The 19331-nt window shown below is 47.4% G+C and overlaps 1 protein-coding gene across 7 annotated transcripts in view; it reads right to left on the bottom strand.

The window, feature by feature from the left end:
- DNM1L (dynamin 1 like) overlaps positions 1-19331 on the bottom strand; it is an 817883-nt gene that overhangs the window by 474285 nt on the left and 324267 nt on the right. For all 7 annotated transcript variants that reach the window (XM_030213773.1, XM_030213768.1, XM_030213772.1 and 4 more), the window contains one exon: positions 9639-9801. In XM_030213773.1, coding sequence (XP_030069633.1) covers positions 9639-9801 — 163 coding nt within the window. The remainder of the gene's footprint in view (positions 1-9638; positions 9802-19331) is intronic.

Below are 19331 nucleotides of genomic sequence, written 5' to 3'. Positions count from 1 at the left end.
CGATACCCTGTCCTCACTTGGATTCCAGGTTCTCTTCCTACCTCTCCCTCCGCACCTTTAGTGTTCACTCTGGTGGATCTTCTTCTACTTCTATCCCTCTGCCTGTCGGCGTACCTCAGGGTTCTGTTCTTGGTCCCCTTCTCTTTTCTATCTACACTTCTTCCCTTAGTTCATTAATCTCATCCCATGGCTTTTCCTACCATCTCTAGGCTGATGACTCCCAAATCTACCTTTCTACCCCTGATATCTCACCTTGCATCCAAACCAAAGTTTCAGCATGCTTGTCTGACATTGCTGTCTGGATGTCTCAACGCCACCTGAAATTAAATATAACCAAAACTGAGCTTCTCATTTTCCCCCCCAAACCCACCTCCCCGCTCCCCCCATTTTCTATTTCTGTTGATGGCTCTCTCATTCTCCCTGTCTCCTCAGCTCGAAACCTTGGGGTCATCTTTGACTCTTCTCTCTCCTTCTCTGCTCATATCCAGCAGATTGCCAAGACCTGTCATTTCTTTCTTTACAACATCCGTAAAATCTGCCCCTTTCTTTCCGAGCACTCTACCAAAACCCTCATCCACACCCTTGTCACCTCTCGTTTAGACTACTGCAATCTGCTTCTTGCTGGCCTCCCACTTAGTCACCTCTCCCCTCTCCAGTCGGTTCAAAACTCTGCTTCCCGTCTCGTCTTCCGCCAGGGTCGCTTTACTCATACTACCCCTCTCCTCAAGACCCTTCACTGGCTCCCTATCCGTTTTCGCATCCTGTTCAAACTTCTTCTACTAACCTATAAATGTACTCACTCTGCTGCTCCCCAGTATCTCTCCACACTCGTCCTTCCCTACACCCCTTCCCGTGCACTCCGCTCCATGGATAAATCCTTCTTATCTGTTCCTTTCTCCACTACTGCCAACGCCAGACTTCGCGACTTCTGTCTCGCTGCACCCTACACCTGGAATAAACTTCCTGAGCCCCTACGTCTTGCCCCATCCTTGGCCACCTTTAAATCTAGACTGAAAGCCCACCTCTTTAACATTGCTTTTGACTCGTAACCACTTGTAACCACTCGCCTCCACCTACCCTCCTCTCTTCCTTCCCGTTCACATTAATTGATTTGATTACTTTATTTATTTTTTGTCTATTAGATTGTAAGCTCTTTGAGCAGGGACTGTCTTTCTTCTATGTTTGTGCAGTGCTGCGTATGCCTTGTAGCGCTATAGAAATGCTAAATAGTAGTAGTAGTAGTAGTAGTAGTAGGTTTGGACAATCTTATTTTTGTTAAATGGGAGGAGCTGGATCTCAGAGGCTTCGAATGTGTTTTGGACGCCGATAGAGGGTTGAAGTCGTTGGACTGTTTGAAGGACCCAGAGAATATTCAATGGGGGAATATATTTGCGCATTCTCAGTTAAAACACTATATTAGATCCTTAGATGTGGAGGCACTGTGTTTTCAGACCAGGGCTAAGGTACGAAAATTCTCTCATGCTATCTCAGAGAATGCCCCGGCCATATCTGGCATTCACAAGGTCTTGTGGACTTTTGGAGGTCTGGGGAATTAGAGTTGCTTAGGTCTAAGTGGAAACGGGATATGGGGGTGTCTCTGGCTTCCTTGGATGTTTTGGCTTCTCTTAGGAGTATTCCGCTGCTTGTTAGTAGTGCGAGTTATAGAGAATGCGCATTCCGAGTGTTACATCGAGCCAATTTTACGCAAATTCAATTATTCAGGGCGAGGGGCCTGCAGTCACCTCTTTATCCTAAATGTCAATTGGCAGATACCTTTTTCCATGCCTTTTGGGGCTGTGGGGTGATACAACGTTTCTGGCGACGGGTCACTGGGATCTTATGGCCCTCCTAAGCTAATGAAGGCAGAATAACTTTTATCAACAATACATCCCCCTACCCTTCCAATCCCCCCCTCTACCCCAACCCCCCCCCCCCCCCTTTACTCAAGGTAAGGATAGAAAACATCACTAGGGAAGAAAAAAGGTAGAACCAAACAAAGATACCTCATAATGTATTAAGAATATGGCTCCTTCCAAACTGAGACAACGTGTCCAGGTAAACTCCCCAAATTTTTATAAATCTCGCTTTGCATTTGCAAGACCCTCTGGTCTTCCTCGCCTCCCAAGACAACAGCAAGTGCACAAGATTATGCCAGTACCAAAAGCTGGGCGAGCACATCGAAGCCCAGGTCTACATTTCCTCGCCAGCAGGCACAATTTACGGAACAATAAAGTGCTCTCCGCCGTGGGCCCTCTAAAGGACCGAGCACCAACTGGATCGGGGTACCTTCAATTCTACATTAGAGAAGAAAGGATAGATAGGTGTAGTGGCAGAGTACTACCACAAAGAGGGTCTTTTACTTGATCACCAAAACAGGCATTCCACACACCATGTTGGCTGAGGCTGGAGGAGGGAGGGGAACGTGAAGGTACTTATCTGAATCAGGTGTTCTCCAAGGACAGCAGGCCTTATATTCTCACAAGTGGGTAACACATTGCCCAACAAGCTCAAAACAGACCTTTGTGAAGCGTGAGACATGCTCCACCTCACATACGTGAGTGCCTTCCCGCCTGCTGCAAGGGCACATCTCCTGCAGTTAGATACTACTGCAAAAATAAAAATGTAAACAGAAGACAACAGCAAGGGGAGGTGGGCGGGTTTGCGAAAATAAAAGGCCTGCTGTCCTAGAACACCTGCTATAGGTACAAGTACTTTCGCTTTCTCTGAGGACAAGAAGGCCTATTTATTCTCACAAGTGGGGAATCCCTAGCATCCGGGCTCATTACAAATAACAAACATACAAACATTAGACAATTGGGCCTCGCAACAGCGAGGACATAACAAAAAGATTAACCTGAAACTATATACAATCTGAGTCAGAGCGCAGCCTGGAACAGAATAAAATGGGCCTAGGTGGAACAGTATAAAACGGGCCCAAACAGATTCTGCAACATTGTCTGCCCGAACAGACTATCGTGACAGGTATACTGCTCGAGGCAGTAATGAGATGCGAATGTGTGGACTGAAGACCATGTCGCAGCCTTGCAAATTTCTTCAATGGAGGCTGACCGCAAATGGGCTACCGACGCAGCCATGTCTCTGACGATATGAGCCATGACATGACCCTCTAGTGTCAGCCCATCCTATATAATAAAAAGCACATCCACGTTCTGAAGCTGACGCCGTGGCACTTAAACCTTGAGGCATTCGTGCTCTCCATCTCATGAATTGAAGTCAGTATTTCCTGGTACGTCACCAGAGACACTGACCAACCACATGAAAGCAGCACGAGGCACACCAACGGACTGATGCACACTGCCACAGACCTCCCTCTCCTGTCCAACTTCAGACACCCGCCCTCTCCTCTCTGACTTCGGACCTCCCCCTCCTCCCCGACCGAATCCCTCCCAAATCGCCATGCCGCTACAAAAAAAAAAACAAACAAAGCCAGCACTTACCAGCTGATCCCCCCTGCAGCGCAGCACTGACAGCCGGAGCCAAGGGAAACGCTCTGGCTCTGAAAACAGCAGCAGTCAGTCCGAAAAGTAACTCCCTAACTCTCCGCAAATTCTTTGTTTAAAATAAATTTTATGGTTCACAGATTTTATTTTTCAAAGTGAGGAGAGAATGAAAGAGCCAAGCAGAGAGCACAGAATCCTGTCAGATGAGAGTACAGGGTGAGGCAGGGGCCTTGCAGTAAGGTATGCCCCCAAAGGTGACTGAGGGAGGGAGGGGGGAGGGCGACCCTGGAACTTGGAGGTACGGAGGCCCTGGAACTGGGAGGTTGGGAGGGGGGAGAGGGACCCTGGAAATGAGAGGGAGGAGGTGGACGACCCTGGGAGGGAGTGGGGGGCGACCCTGTAACTGGGAGGGAGGCGGGGGCCCTGGCACACACTCTCATTCTCACAGACACACTTGCACCCAGTCTCACTCTCTCTCTGTCACACACTCACTCTCACAAGCACTCTCTCAAACATACACACTCCGAGGAAAACCTTGCTAGCACCCATTTCATTTGTGTCAGAAACGGGCCTTTTTTCCTAGTTTCTTTCATAAGTGAAAGAAATGCAATCTGCCAGCCAGTTAGAAATTATGCGTTTCCCGATTGCGACCCCCATCCTATTCGGGTCAAAAGAAACAAAAAGCTGGGTGGACTGTCTGTGGGGCCTTATTGATCCATGCTCCAATGCTCGCTTGCAGTCCAAGGTCTGCAAGGAGCTCTCAACAGGATGGGCATGAGGTCAGCAAAAGAATGTTGGCAAGACAATCAACTGGTTCAGATGGAACTCCGACAGCACCTTTGGTAGCAACTTAAGGTGTGTGCGGAGGACTACTCTGTTGTATGAAACCAAGGTGCATCCACTACTAATGCCTGAAGCTCACTGACTCTACGAGCTGAAGTAACAGCCACCAAGAAAATGTCCTTCCAGGTCAAGTGCTTCAGACGGCAGGAAGTCAAGAGGCTCGAAAGGAGCTTTCATCAGCTGGGTGAAAACGATGTTGAGGTCCCATGACACTGGTGGAGGTTTGACAGGGGGCTTTGAGAAATGCAAACCTCACATGAAACGAGCAGCTAGAGGATGTCCGGAGTGGGCTTACCCTCTGCACGGTGATAAGCACTAATTGCACTAAAGTGAACACTTACAGAGTTGGTCTTAAGACCAGACTCAGAAAGGTGCAGAAGGTATTCAAGCAGGGTCTGTGTACAGCAGGCAATAGGATCGAGGGCCTTGCCCTCACACCAGATGGCAAACCTCCTCCATTTAAAAGAGTAACACCACTTGCTGGAAGCTTTCCTGGAAGCCAGCAAGACCTGGGAGACACTCTCTGACAGACAGAGAAGCAAATTCTAGGCTCTCAACATCCAGGCCTTGAGGGCCAAAGACTGGCTGGGATGTAGAACAGAGCCCTAGTTCTGCATGATGAGGGTTGGAAAAACTCCATATCTCCATGGTTCTTTGGAGGATAACTCCAGAAGAAAAGGGAACCAGATATGCTGTTGCCAGTAAGGTGCGATCAAGATCATGGTCCTGTGGTCTTGCTTGAGTTTCAGTAAAGTCTTCCCCACAAGAGGGATGGGAGGAAGATTTCACAGGCAATGTCCATGCTGAGAGACCACTCGTGCGGTTGCACAACCTTGCTCAGTTTGTTGGCCAGACTGTTGTTCCTGCCCACGAGGTAAGTGGCTCAAAGGAACATGCCGTGCTGGTGAGACCAGTGCCACATCTGAACAGCCTCCTCACACAGAGTGTGATCTGGGCCCCCCCTGCTTTTTGGTGAAATACATTGTAAGCTGGTTGTCTTAATGAGTACAATTTGGTGAGACAGCCAGCCAATCTCTGAAAGCCTTTGGAGCGTTCCAGATCACCTGGAGTTCCAGAAGGCTGATCTGAAGACCTGTTTCCTAGACTGACCAGGCTCCTTGAGTGTGAAGCCCATCCACATAAGCTCCCCAATCTAGGAAAGATGCATCCATTGTCAGCACCTCTTGAGGCTGAGAAATTTGGAATGGGAGTCCCAGAGTCAAATTGGATCAAATTGTCCACCAGAACAGAGAGTGAACAAGGTCTGGGAAAACTTGGATGACATCTTATAGACTTCCCATGGCTTGGCACCACTGGGAAGCTAGGGTCCATTGGGCTGATCTCATGTGAAGGTGTCATGGGTGTCACAAACTGTGGAAGCCATGTGGCCCAGTAACCTCAATGTCTGATGAGCTGTGACCTACTGAGAGGCCAGGGTGGCTACTGTCCACTCTTCGTTCTGGGAGGAAGGATTGAACCTTCTGCGTATCGAGCAGTGCTCAGATGAACTCCAATCGTTGGACAGGTTGAAGATGGGACTTGGGGTAGCTTATAACAAACCCTAGTAGCTCTAACACCCAAATAGTCCTCCGCATGGACTCCTGAGCACCGTCCTCCGACTTGCTCTTCACCAGCCAATTGTCGAGATAAGGGAACACATGCACCCCCAGCCGGCGTACTGATGCTGCTACTACTGCTAGGCATTTGGCAGATGGGCTGGAAGTTATCGGGATGTATGTGTGTGTATATATATATCTATATATATATCCTTTAAGTCCAGAGAGCCCAGGGAACCATCCTGAACTTCTCTTTGACTAGGAATTTGTTCAGGGCCCTCAGGTCTAGAACGGGACGCATCCCTGTCTTCCTTTGGACAAGAAAGTACCTGGAATAGAATCCTCGCCCTTCTTCCCCTGGTGGAATGGGTTCGACTGCAGGGGCCTTCAGAAGGGCAGACGTTCTTCTGCAAGTACCTTCTCATGCTGAGAGATGAAGCAATGAGCTACCGGTGGACAATTTGGAGGTTTCTGAAACCAAATCAGGGGAGCAGCAGGGGGCTTTAGGCGCACACTGTTGACGAGAACGAGTGTGCTGGGGTTGAGCCTGAGCAGGCAGATGAGAGGAAGCAACGTACCTACGCCTCTGTGGGTAGTAGGAACCCTTCCCCGACTTACCAAAATACCTCCTGGATGAGGAGGCAGGTGCAGAAGGCACCTGACGGGAGAGAGAAGAGATGGTATCAGCATGTTTCTTGATTTGGTCAGTAACCTCCTCAAACCTTCTCTACAAAAAGGTTATCCCCTGGCATGGGGTTCCCATCAACCTCTGCTGAACAGTATGTTCCAAGACAGAAACACACAGCCATGAGTCTGCACATTGTTATACTCTGAGCAGAGATCCTGGATGCCACATCAAGTGTCGTAGATATCCCTAGCCAAAACTTACAACACGCCTTCTGCTGTTTGGCCAACTAGTGTACTGACTTGGCTTGTTACGGAGGGAGAGATTACTAAAGCACTACTAGGGTTAAGCAGCGCTGTACAATTTAACATAGAAGGACAGTCCCTGCTCAAAGGAGCTTACAATCTAAAGGACAAATGTACAGTCAGTCAAATAGGGGCAGTCTAGATTTCCTGAAAGGTATAAAGGTTAGGTGCCGAAAGCAACATTGAAGAGGTGGGCTTTGAGCAAGGATTTGAAGATGGGTAGGGAGGGGGCTTGGCGTAAGGGCTCAGGAAGTTTATTCCAAGCATAGGGTGAGGCGAGGCAGAATGAGCGGAGCCTGGAGTTGGCGGTGGTGGAGAAGGGTACTGAGAGGAAGGATTTGTCCTGTGAGCGGAGGTTACGGGCGGGAACGTAAGGGGAAATGAGGGTAGAGAGGTAATGAGGGGCTGCAGACTGAGTGCATTTGTAGGTAAGAAGGAGAAGCTTGAACTGTATGCGGTATCTGATTGGAAGCCAGTGAAGTGACCTGAGAAGAGGGGTGATATGAGTATATCGGTTCAGGCGGAATATAAGACGTGCAGCAGAGTTCTGAACAGATTGAAGGGGGGATAGATGGCTAAATCCAAGTCCAGCAACTTAAGCAACGAATGCTGCAAGTAGATGCTCGTAAAGAGCTGGTAAGACTGAATACGGGACACAAGCACTGAAGCCTGGAACATCTTCCTCCCAAGAGGGGCGCCAAGGCATAGTCTCTAGTACTCTTGGCCCTTTTGAAAGCAGATTCCACCACCATGGAATTGTGAGGCAACTGAGGCCTACTAAAACCAGGTGTACTGTGGATCTGGTACTGGGTGTCAACCTTCCTGGGCATGACAGGGACCAACAGAGGGGACTCCCAGTTCAGATCAAGGACTTCCTTGAGTCCTCCCCCTTGAGAGAGGGACAGTCACAGCCTCCCTAGGAGAAGATGTATAGTCCAGGACCTCAAGCATCTTAGCCCTGCAGCCATTTACTTTAAAAAAGATGGAAATGAAAGGCTCTCTGAAGGAGACTTTCTTCTTTTGAGTGGAGGGGAGGGATCAGAGGGGATGCCATAGGACTCATCAGAGGAAAAGTACCTTGGATCCTCCTCTGACTCCCCTGAGCATTCCTCATCAGTGTCAAACAATACTTCCACATGGAGTGTCGAGACCGAACCTGCCTTGACGTCGAGGAGCCGGCTCCCTCCTCAACTTCGACGAAGCTTCTTCCACTGACGTTGAGGGGGTACTGGGTGGCAGATGACACCGGTACCGCATGCGACACAGGCATTGGAGACTGCACTGCAGGCTGAGGGTCAAGCGGGGCTGCAACGGGAGGTATGGCAGACGCAAACACCCCTGGTACAGACGTACACCGTTGCATGAGGCCATCCATCAGTTCAGGTAACAAGGCCCGGATATGCTCATCAAGGGCTGAAATTGGGAAAAGCTGAAGTGCCAGCCCAGAGACAAGTTGCAAAACTGCTGGGGTCAAGACAGGAGCCAGGTCTTGGCTGCTCGGAGACTGGCGCATCAGCACCTCTTGAATGGAGGGGGAGTGATCCTCCTGGCACCAATGCTTCTCAGGTGCTGATTCCCTCGACACCCTAGAGCTCACGCCACCATGAGTCAAGGAGGACTGGTGCTAATGCTTTTTAGCCTTCATCTGAAGCTCTGCACTGAGACTCCTTGGTACCGACGAGGCCATCAAATCCTCACATCGACTTGGAGTCCAGGGGGCCCTATCCAGCAGCCGGTGTGGAGACAGGTGGAGACCCACTCGATGCTACTGCTCCCAGCATCCATAAGTCTCGAAGCAGCCATAACTGGAACCGATGTTCCTGATGTGGTCTTTGATGTCGCCGCCCTGATGTCGATGCAAGCGTCGAAGACTTGGACCTGGCTCTAAAAACCTTTTCCCGTTGAGCCTCTCTGGACACCAGTGTTCTCTTGTGCATATGCAGAGGACACAGCAGGGCTATGGTCAGGCCCTAAGCACTGATGACATCAAGAATGGGAACTTTAGATGACATGGATGGAAAAACTTTCACAATGAAATGAAACAGCTCAATGGTGCTGGAAAAAGGGATAAGGCACCGAGAAAAAAACAGACAGGAAAAACCCGACTGAGTTAAGGCCTAAGTGCGGCCTACTGACAGGAAAATAAAGGAAACTTTAAAAAAGGGCAAAATTACAAAAAAATAGTAAGGTAAGAGCGAAAAGGGGACCCGAAGATGGGTAGAAGAAAAAATCTTCCCCAAAACAGCCAAAATGCACTAAAAAAGCTCTTTGATTGGGTGTGTAGTAGTAGTAGTAGTGTGTGAAGAGACACTAGAAAAAACACAGCCTCTCTTCACCATGGTAAAAAAAAGAACTGTGGGAAATGCACCCTCGCAGCAGGTGGGAAGGCACTCACGGTGGAGCGTGTCTCGCACTCTACAAAGCTCTGTTTTGAGCTTGTTAGAAGCTCCAGACCGGGGCAACGTGGCGCTATGCTACCCACTCGTGAGAATAAATAGGCCTTGTCCTCGAAGAACCATTATTAAAGCCCATGGTGCAAGTTTCTAAAAGGAGTCCTAGTATATAGCTCCCAGCCTCAGGACCACTGCTGCAATCAACAGATCAAGGAGAATGAGTCTGTTATAATAGAAGGGAAAAAAAACTCCTGGTAGCTGTTAATGAAGATTCATGGCTCCAGGATCCCAATCCTGACTTTTATGGAGCTGGAAGAAAAAAAGAGAAAGGAGTAACCACAGGCAAAAAACCAAACATGAAATCACTTCTGCAGGACTTTAGTTTTCTGGTCAATATTTCCGAAAGCAAAAACCAAACCTAAAACAGCATGTTCTTGTTTTTTGCCACTGCTTACCATCTGGGTCAACTTCCCTGGCAATTTTAAGTGCCTCAGACGTTGCCATATCTGTGTTAGCAGCAGTGACTGCCAGAATGATTGAATTTGGGTTGCTGATATATCGAAGGATTAGTTCCCGGATTTGGAGTTCAATGTCTTTGGGCTGGTCACCCACAGGTACCTAGAGAAAAGGAAAAAGAAAAAAACAAGTTCAACCAGGAGGACTGTCACATTAATTACAAAGCAGTAACAGAATTCAAGAACATACTGAATATGCATAGGAGATCTCTGAAGTGCAGGAAAAACAAAAGATCAACTAGGATCTATGGCACTGCACCAGAAGTGCAATTATGATCCTTACTGAAACATAATGTATGATGGCAAATAAGTAAAGCTAATGAATCAGAGACAGGCAAGACAACCATTCAGAATGATACATCGCTAGTGTGCAAGATGTTATGGCGAGGACATATAAACTCAGAGCCTCTTGTATTAATTTTTTCTTTTGTTGTAGTAGCTTTGTCTGGTTGTTTTGACTAGATGTTAAACTCTATGGATCAGGATTGTCCTTCATGGGGCAATTTTTATAAAGCATTTTCTGCCTGTGGAAAAGAGCTCTTACAACATTGTGCACAAGTATACATACGCAAAAAAATAGGTGTGCTGAAAACTAGCTCCTACTAACATGGATGGCACATAAGCACTTTTGGAGGCATAGTCTGAGTGGAGCTGGGGCAGAATTGAGGTTTAAATTTCTGAGTACCAGGAGGCATAGAGATCAAGTCTAGGTTCAGGTCATGGCACTGCAGTGTGCTGCCTCAGAGACAGGAGCGCCAGTACTTGCAGCAGGAAGAGCAAGTGATGCAAAGGTTGGTCAAGCTGCTAGGAGGCAGGTTATAACAGTGGCAACAATGCTGACAGCAGCAAAGGCTGGCAACTTTAGGTCAAGGCAGCCAGAATCTTAGTGTAGTGCCATGATGGTAGTAGGCATGTGACAGTGTGGGTCACTGCATTGGCCACATTCTGCTTTGGAGACATGGGTATGGTGGCAGCACCTTGAGAGATTCTGACTTTCCTATTTTCACAGGTAAGTTTACATTTGCTTGTTCTACAGTTCTACGGCTATTTTATTCCAAGCACTAAGTTTTACTAGTGTTAGTTAAAAAAAAAGATAATTAATCTTTAATCACGTGAATTGTGAGATAGTCACCTAAAAAGAACTGAGGCCCCGATGCTCAAAAGTCCCCGTTAAAAATCATGTGCATTTATATATCCACAGTTGAACTTACTGATTTTGAAATAGCAATCGATGTTCAAAGGAAACTGAATACAAATGAGGTGTGCGGAATTCTACAAGCGGCACAGAAGGCAAGGCGCCTAGCACATGCATACAACAGCGTCTCTGTAAGCATCGATGCCAAGGAAAAAAGGCGACACATGTCATAGACATGCATCCTAGGCACGCAACATATACATTCACTTCACTACAAAAACGCCATAAGGCACTTGTGTAATAAAGTATCAGAAATATGCTTTAAAAGCCCAATACTTTCATAATACCAGCCTCTTTGCTATCCACATCAGCTGTGCAAGCTTGTGACAGTGCGGTAATCAGCACTTTGTGCATCATAGCAGTTTGATGAGGTGTGCATTTTTGCGCATCCCCTGTGGTTTCCAGCAGTTTACAGTATTTGTTTTCCTGTTTTCCCACTTTTCTTCAATAATTTTCCATTTTGTTAACGAGTATGAAATACTTTGAGTGTGTTGGTTTGCAGAATACCCTTGATCTTGTTTTTATTTCCCCTGTGCAAGCTTACCTTTTTAACATATGGTTTTCTTTTTTGTTTAATTAGTAAAAGGCATGGAGGGGGACATGCAGTAGGGTGTGCCCTACATGGGGGTGGGGGGGTGGGTTGTGCAAGCTTACCTTCTAACACATGCTTTTTTTTTTTCATTTCTTTAACTGGTAAGAGACAGAGAGGGGGAGGGGCATGCGGTGGGGTGTGCCCAACATGGGGGGTTTACTTGGCTTCCTATTGCCTCGATCTGTCCACATCTCACCCTACCGTTCCGTGTTGATATTGTAACATCTCCCTTGGTTGTAGTGCTAGAAGCAGCCTGGATGGAGTCTTTCTTGCCTTGGAATATGAGGCTGCCGCAAAGCTAGCCTCACAACATAAAACAAACAGCAAACAAAACAAAAAATATATAACTACTGTATCACAATCTTTAATTCCAGTCTGGCTTCTCACAAAAAGAATAGCTCCTAATATTCTTTATCTGAGATAGTTCTCTTGTAGTGCACAGCACTTGGCAAAGTTGTGTCCTCTTATTGCTTAAACCCAAAAGAAAGGCACACTTCTCTCCTCCTCTCCTTCAATAAAGCCCTTGGACAAGCAGTTTGTTAGGGCCCTGTCCTTCACCCGTCTCAAAAAAAAAAAAAAACCTCAAGGAAACTTAAAAACATTTTCCTTCTTCTAAGCACAGTCTAATCTCACCAAAACAACCTCCTCAACAGTGCCTCCAGGCACTGCTCCTGCTTATCATCCACAGTTCATTTCACAGTTCAAATTAGTTCATTTTTATAATTCAAATTAGTTAAATGGCTTTCACACTTTTTGCTAACAGCTCCAACATACAGCAATGTTGGGCTGGTCCCACCTCCCTCATAACCAGTTAACACAGACACTGGTCCTCCCACAGGGACCATGTGAAAACAACAAAGAAAAATAAAACCCACACAGTTTTTCCTTGCCACTGTACCTCTCCCAGCTGGTTTCTCATTCAGTTTCTGGAGAGATTTCCATCTTCTCTTCTTCAAGAATGGTTATCTCTGGAGCAGTTTGGAGCACTGCTTGATCAGCCCACTCCATTTCCCTCTCCTCACTTCCTTCCTACCTCCTCCCTCTTATTAGCCCAGGGTAATCCCTCCCTCTCCCAGCTGCCCCTGTGTCCATGTTGTACTGTTTAGACATCCAGGGTGCCTGGGCTAAATCAGGGTCCTGATCTGTCTGCAAGGATTGCTCTCCGAATTGCCTGGACTCTGACTGGGGCCTTCCTCTTTGTCTTGCCAGGCCAGGTTTTCTTTCTTTCTCTCTGAAAACCCTATTCTGTGTGTGTGTGTGTGTGTGTGTGTGTGTGTGTGTGGGGGGGGGGGAGATACAAGTGGATACAAGTGGGAACTTTCCCTGCTCTGCCTGCCAGCTCTAGGCAGAGCCCATGGATCATTACAAGATACAGTAAATTGCTAACCCTATAGTTTTGTCAGGTATGTATTACACACAATTTTTTTTCTACCCAGAAAGGTAACTCTTATGGCCACAGCCACTCTCACCTGTCACAGCTAGCACCCATCAGATGCTGGTAAGTTGTCACACTTATGTACCTCTGCTGATTGTTACATGCACCCCTAATGGTTCTTTATTTCTGCTTGCAGGGCCACATGCCAGTCCAAAAGTCCTATCACAAAGACAGCTTGGAAAAAGATGAAGATTGCCAGGTTGCTAGGGACTGTCCCAGTTTTTGTTCTGTTTTATGTTACTGGACTTTTTAAAAAGTTTGCACAGAAATGTAACATTATAGCCATTGCTTGCACTTTTATGTTTATAATATATTGTGAGCTAGGTCTCCCTTCCATGTGGTGGCCAGAGCTAATCCTGCTTAGCTTGGCTGACTGTTTCCCCGGTATGGGCTCCAAACCACCTCCTCGCTGCACTGCTTGTCCTGGTATAACCGCTCCCCAGCTGACCTGCGCACAGGATCAGCTCACGACCGACCTGGACACACAAAACTTCAGCAGTCTTATAGTTCTTGAAAACCACAGGTCTTTATTTTCTCAGCACCTTTTAATACAGTCTTAATCTTCAAGCAGTTTCCTCATCAACAATGCAAGAGTCAGTTCAGTTTTTCCACATTCAGCTTATTAACACAGTCCAATCTTCTCAGAATATCACAAACAGCAAATCTTTGAATTGCTCCCAACTGTAGCCTCCCCTCATCAGCACTATCTTCTACCCTTAGATAGTTTATGGGTTAGCTTCTTCCACCAGTGGCTTCCCCACTGGATTATTTTCTCCTCTCCAGGTATACACAGCTTGGGCCACACTCCCGCCACCAGAGCCTTTACCTTTCCTGAGGAAGTTTGAGCAAGCCCTCCAACCTCCATGCACTCCTCCTCTTTCTCTTCTCCTCCTTCCTCTATATCCCATTCCATCCCCTCCTCCACCTTGGGTTCCCACAGCTGCTGCTCATTCCCTGGATCAGAACTCATTTCCCAATCATTCGCCCCTCCCTCCAGTTCCTGAGAGTCCTGCTGATGCCCCAGTGGTTTCTGGGACTGTTAGTTTCTCTCTCTAGTGTTTTCACTGGGGCTTTGACCACTAAAGGGCGAACCTTTTGTCTAGAAGGGATTAGTGCATAAGAATCATTTCAAAGGCAAACCTCTTCCCCGTCCCGGTGTCAGCATGACTGGAACTGGACTCCTTTCAAAATCCTCACAATATACAATAACTTTAAGCTGTATTTGGTTATTTGTTGTATAGTTGTAAAATAAAGACATTTGTTGGCTTGTACACCCACTCCCACTCCTCCCAGCTATGCCCTCTGTGCTGCAGGTAAGGACTTGCAGGGTGCCAGTGGGTGCATTAGGAGCACGCTGACCTTAGCAGTGGGTCTCAATAGTGATGCCCCTAAGAACCTCCAAGCCACAATGTGATCGGAGCAAAGTGGACTCACCCAAGATGGCATCTCCTCTGGTTGAGCCCGTGGTTCTGCTAGGGCTCTGGCCCAAGAAGTTTCACAGTTAAGTCACTGCCACTCTGGAAGATAAACTGAATAAGCTGCATGCTGTTATTGAGGAGATTAGGGAGCGCTTTGATTCAAACACTAAGCGTCTGGATGAGGCGGAGACCTTGTATTTCAGCCCATGCTGACCAGCTGGTGCGCATGGAGGAACAAGTTCTCCATGGACAAGCAGGATGAGTCAGCCACACACTGGTGACGTCATCCGACGAGCCGGAAACGGATTTGCTCTCCCAGAGCTCAAAGGAACCTTTTGAGCAGGTTCTTCTGAGCATGTGCAGTGTGCACTATATATGTCCCTGCTTGCGCGTCTTGCCTCAGTTTACCTTATCCGCCCTGCAAACAGTCGGATTTTATTGCTCTCACTCTACAACATGGCAGACCCTGCACAAAAGAAACCAGTTTTTAAAAAATGTCCGGGCTGCAAGAAGAAAATGAGCACAGCAGACGCCAGATGTCCCCAACGGCTCGCCAGCACTGACTCCATGCTCTCAAAGACTTCCTGGTTGAGCAAACAAAGCAGCTTCCACAAAAACAAAAGAAGAAAGGTAAAAGGGCTCTGGTTCTCTCTACAGATCTGGAGCACCCTTCCACTTCGCTAGATGCTGCCATGCTTCCCGCCCCCACTCCTAGCGGAACTGCCATGCAGCCCTCCCCAACTCCCACGGGGACGGAGCCCAGCACATCGGCAGCAGAGAAAAAGCAAACACCATCCTCCTTGCTCTCTGACGCTGCCCTGCAGACTACAGCAAGATCGCTGCTCTCCCAGCACCTCAGCCTGCCTCCGATGTCTGAACCAGCCCCAGCTGCTTCCTGCACAGCACCAGAACTCCTTACCTCTGTCTGGGCTGCCATTCCTCCCCCGATGTTGGGCACAGTTCAAAACAGCCTCCTGGTCACACTGCAAGCCACAAATGGCACAGCTCCAGACTCCCAGCCTCTGGCTTCTGTCCCTGCACATGCTGTGACTCAAGACGCCGCCCCCTTAAAGGGCCAGCGCACCAAAAACAGAGACCCCACCAGGCACAGTACATCAGGGATACAGGCAAGCAGTGTTCCCTTTACTACCATGCACCGTAAATGCACAGCTTCAGGAACAGGTGGGAGACCAGAACAGAGCACAGAAACAATGTTCGACTGGTAGGCCTTCCAGAATAAGAAACAAGGCGGTGGCCGTAGCTAGGAGGTTACTAGGCTGTATAGAGAGAGGTGTGACCAGCAGAAGAAAAGAGGTGTTGATGCCCCTGTACAAGGCGCCAAAGAAATGTTTGCACACTCAACAAGCAAATCTGTAAGAATTCAAACCAAATTAAAAGAGAAAGCAGGAGTTCTTTCAATTAGATAAGCATCGCTCCATGACAGGAATTTGGCGGACGTTTCAAGTAGCCGAAGGTAAGTGACCCCACCTGGGGCCCCACCTGGAGTATTGTGTTCAGTTTTGGAGGCCGTATCTAGTTAAGGATGTAAAAAGAATTGAAGCGGTGCAAAGAAAAGCTACGAGGATGGTATGGGATTTGCGTTACAAGACGTATGAGGAGAGACTTGCGGACCTGAACATGTATACCCTGGAGAAAAAGAGGAACAGGGGTGATGTGATACAGATGTTCAAATATTTGAAAGGTATTAATCCGCAAACAAACCTTTTCCGGAGATGGGAAGGCGGTAGAACGAGAGGGCATGAAATGAGATTGAAGGGGGACAGACTCAAGAAGAATGTCAGGAAGTATTTTTTCACGGAGAGGGTGGTGGATGCTTTGAATGCCCTCCCGCGGGAGGTGGTGGAGATGAAAACGGTAACGGAATTCAAACATGCGTGGGATAAGCATAAAGGAATCCTGTGCAGAAGGAAGGGATCCTCATGAGCTTAGCCTAGAATGGGTGGCAGAGCTGGTGGTTGGGAGGCGGGGCTAGTGCTGGGCAGACTTATATGGTCTGTGCCGGGGCTGGTGGTTGGGAGGCGGGACTAGTGCTGGGCAGACTTATACGGTCTGTGCCAGGGCTGGTGGTTGGGCGGCGGGGATAGTGCTGGGCAGACTTATACGGTCTGTGCCAGAGCTGGTGGTGGGAGGCGTGACTGGTAGTTGGGAGGCGAGGATAGTGCTGGGCAGACTTATACAGTCTGTGCCAGAGCTGGTGGTGGGAGGCGGGGTTGGTGGTTGGGAGGCGGGGATAGGGCTGGCCAGACTTATACGGTCTGTGCCCTGAAGAGGACAGTACAAATAAAAAAGTAGCACATATGAATTTATCTTCTTGGGCAGACTGGATGGACCGTGCAGGTCTTTTTCTGCCGTCATCTACTATGTTACTATGTTTGAGACATGGCTTCCTGAGCAGCTTGCAGTCAAAAACTCTCGCACGGATATAATGTGTGACCAGGCCTATCGCTTGGGACAGGCTCTGGACTGCTCTCTTAGACCGCGACGTGTGATCGCTAAATATCTGAACTGGGCTAATAAGGAAAGTATCATGTGGGCCCTATCACCACCATGGTGCACTGGAATATCAAGGACAAACTTTTACTGTTTAATGATTACTTGACACAGGTAGCACAGAATAGGTGAAAAATGGCACCAGTGTGTACAGAGCTTCATAATCGCGGCTGCATGTTTGTCATGATTGGCAAGGGGCTTTTCTTAAATACAGTGGAGAAAGCCAGAGAGTTTTTGGATCACTTACCTTCGGCTACTTGAAACGTCCACCAAATTCCTGTCATGGAGCGATGCTTATCTAATTGAAAGAACTCCTGCTTTCTCTTTTAATTTGGTTTGAATTCTTACAGATTTGCTTGTTGAGTGTGCAAACATTTCTTTGGCGCCTTGAGTCCCTCTAAACCCCTGCTTGGCACTCCTATTTTCAGGCAAGGCCAGGATCATCTGATTGAGTAACCAGGGAGCCGGAGGCTCTTGGGCACCGGTGACTAGGAGGGTGTTATGAGAAAATGAAATCATTCTATGTATATTAGGATTATGCTTACTCTGTTATAGAATGTACATGCTGTAGGATAATAGAATTGTAACTTGGGGGGGGTCACATGATGCCTGCTTCCTGACCGGCAGCAGGGACGAAGAGCTCCACAGATTCTCTGCCAAAAATCAGCTTTAAAACAGATTATTACTCACCCTACCAGAACTTGAGGCACGAGTCATCTGTGAATAGCGGGCAAGCAGTCGAGTGGAAGCAGGAAAGCATGGGTGGAAGATATGCCCACAAAGAGCCAGGGAAGCATAAAATCAAAAAGCGCTTCCTCATCGAAAGCAACTAAGATGGCATCAGATCCTGAGTCCCCTCCAGTAAGCCAGAAAATGGCGGGGGAACAGACACGAGAAATCTCGACGACGGTGACCACAGCACTGGAAGATCATCTAAATAAAATCCAGTCTGCGGTGGACGAAATTAACAAGAAGTTCGACACGCAGACCCAGAGAATTATGGAAGTGGAACAGCGGGTGTCCGCGCAGGAAGAAAATTCACAAAATATGGAGGGACAATTAGCAGACCTACAGAAGGAGACAGCAACGTTGAAGGATAGGATCGAAGAGCAGGAAAACAGAAATCGCCCAGCAGATCGATCATGGACCGACTTTGACACGCTCTCATCAAAAGAAATCTCAGATTGGCTAGGAAAATACACCAAATCGCAATGCAAATTAGACATCTGCCCTAACAGTCTATTAAGATCCGCATCCAAACAATTCAAAACAGACCTCACGAACCACATAAATTACAGGCTTCAAAATGGACTCTCTTCCACGGAGAAAGGAAACATCCTACTCACTCCGTTACCAAAAGATGCTAAAAAAAGCACAACGGACCTAACCAACTATCGACCAGTAGTATCTATTCCACTTATCACCAAACTCATGGAAGGCATAGTGACGAAACAACTTACTGAATACCTAAACGATCACTCAATTCTACACGAGTCCCAATCAGGATTTCGGACGAATCACAGCACCGAAACTGTACTAGTGTCCGCAATGAACGCATTCAAACAAGCAATTGCAACTGGTAACAACATCCTTCTCCTGCAATTCGACATGTCCAGTGCCTTTGACATGGTTAATCATGAAATACTAATACACATACTAAAATACTTTGGAATAGGAGGCACAGTTCTCAAATGGTTCAAAGGATTCCTGACCACAAGATCATACCAAGTAAAGAACGCGGACAGATCACCACCATGGAAACCTGAGTGTGGAGTCCCCCAGGGATCCCCTCTCTCACCAACATTATTCAATCTAATGATGATACCTCTAGCCAAACTACTAGCCAATCAAAACCTCAATCCCTACATTTATGCAGATGACATCACAATTTACATCCCATTCAAACATGATCTAAATGAAATCACCAACGAGATCAACCAAAGCCTCCAAATAATGCACACTTGGGCAGATGCATTCCAACTAAAATTAAACGCAGAAAAAACACGTCTTGTACTCACATCACAACATAACACAAAAAACTTCAACACCATAACCACACCATACTGTTCCCTTCCGATCTCACAAAACTTGAAGATCCTTGGAGTCACCATTGATCGAAACCTCACTCTTGACACACACGTGAAAAACACGACGAAAAAGATGTTCTACACCATGTGGAAACTGAAAAGAGTAAAACCTTTCTTCCTGAGATACATCTTCCGTACCCTAGTACAATCAATGGTAATAAGTCATCTGGATTACTGCAATGCACTGTACGCTGGGTGCAAAGAACAGACAATCAAAAAACTCCAAACTGCCCAGAATACAGCTGCCAGACTCATATTTGGAAAAACTAAATATGAAAGCGCAAAACCCCTAAGAGAGAAACTTCACTGGCTCCTACTTAAGGAACGCATTGCGTTCAAGATCTGCACGATTGTACACAAAATCATTCATGCAGATGCACCAATCTACATGCTAA

The sequence above is a fragment of the Microcaecilia unicolor genome, chromosome 9 (assembly GCF_901765095.1).
Source record: "Microcaecilia unicolor chromosome 9, aMicUni1.1, whole genome shotgun sequence".
Lineage (NCBI taxonomy): Eukaryota > Metazoa > Chordata > Amphibia > Gymnophiona > Siphonopidae > Microcaecilia > Microcaecilia unicolor.
This window is presented reverse-complemented; position numbering and strand designations above follow the sequence as displayed.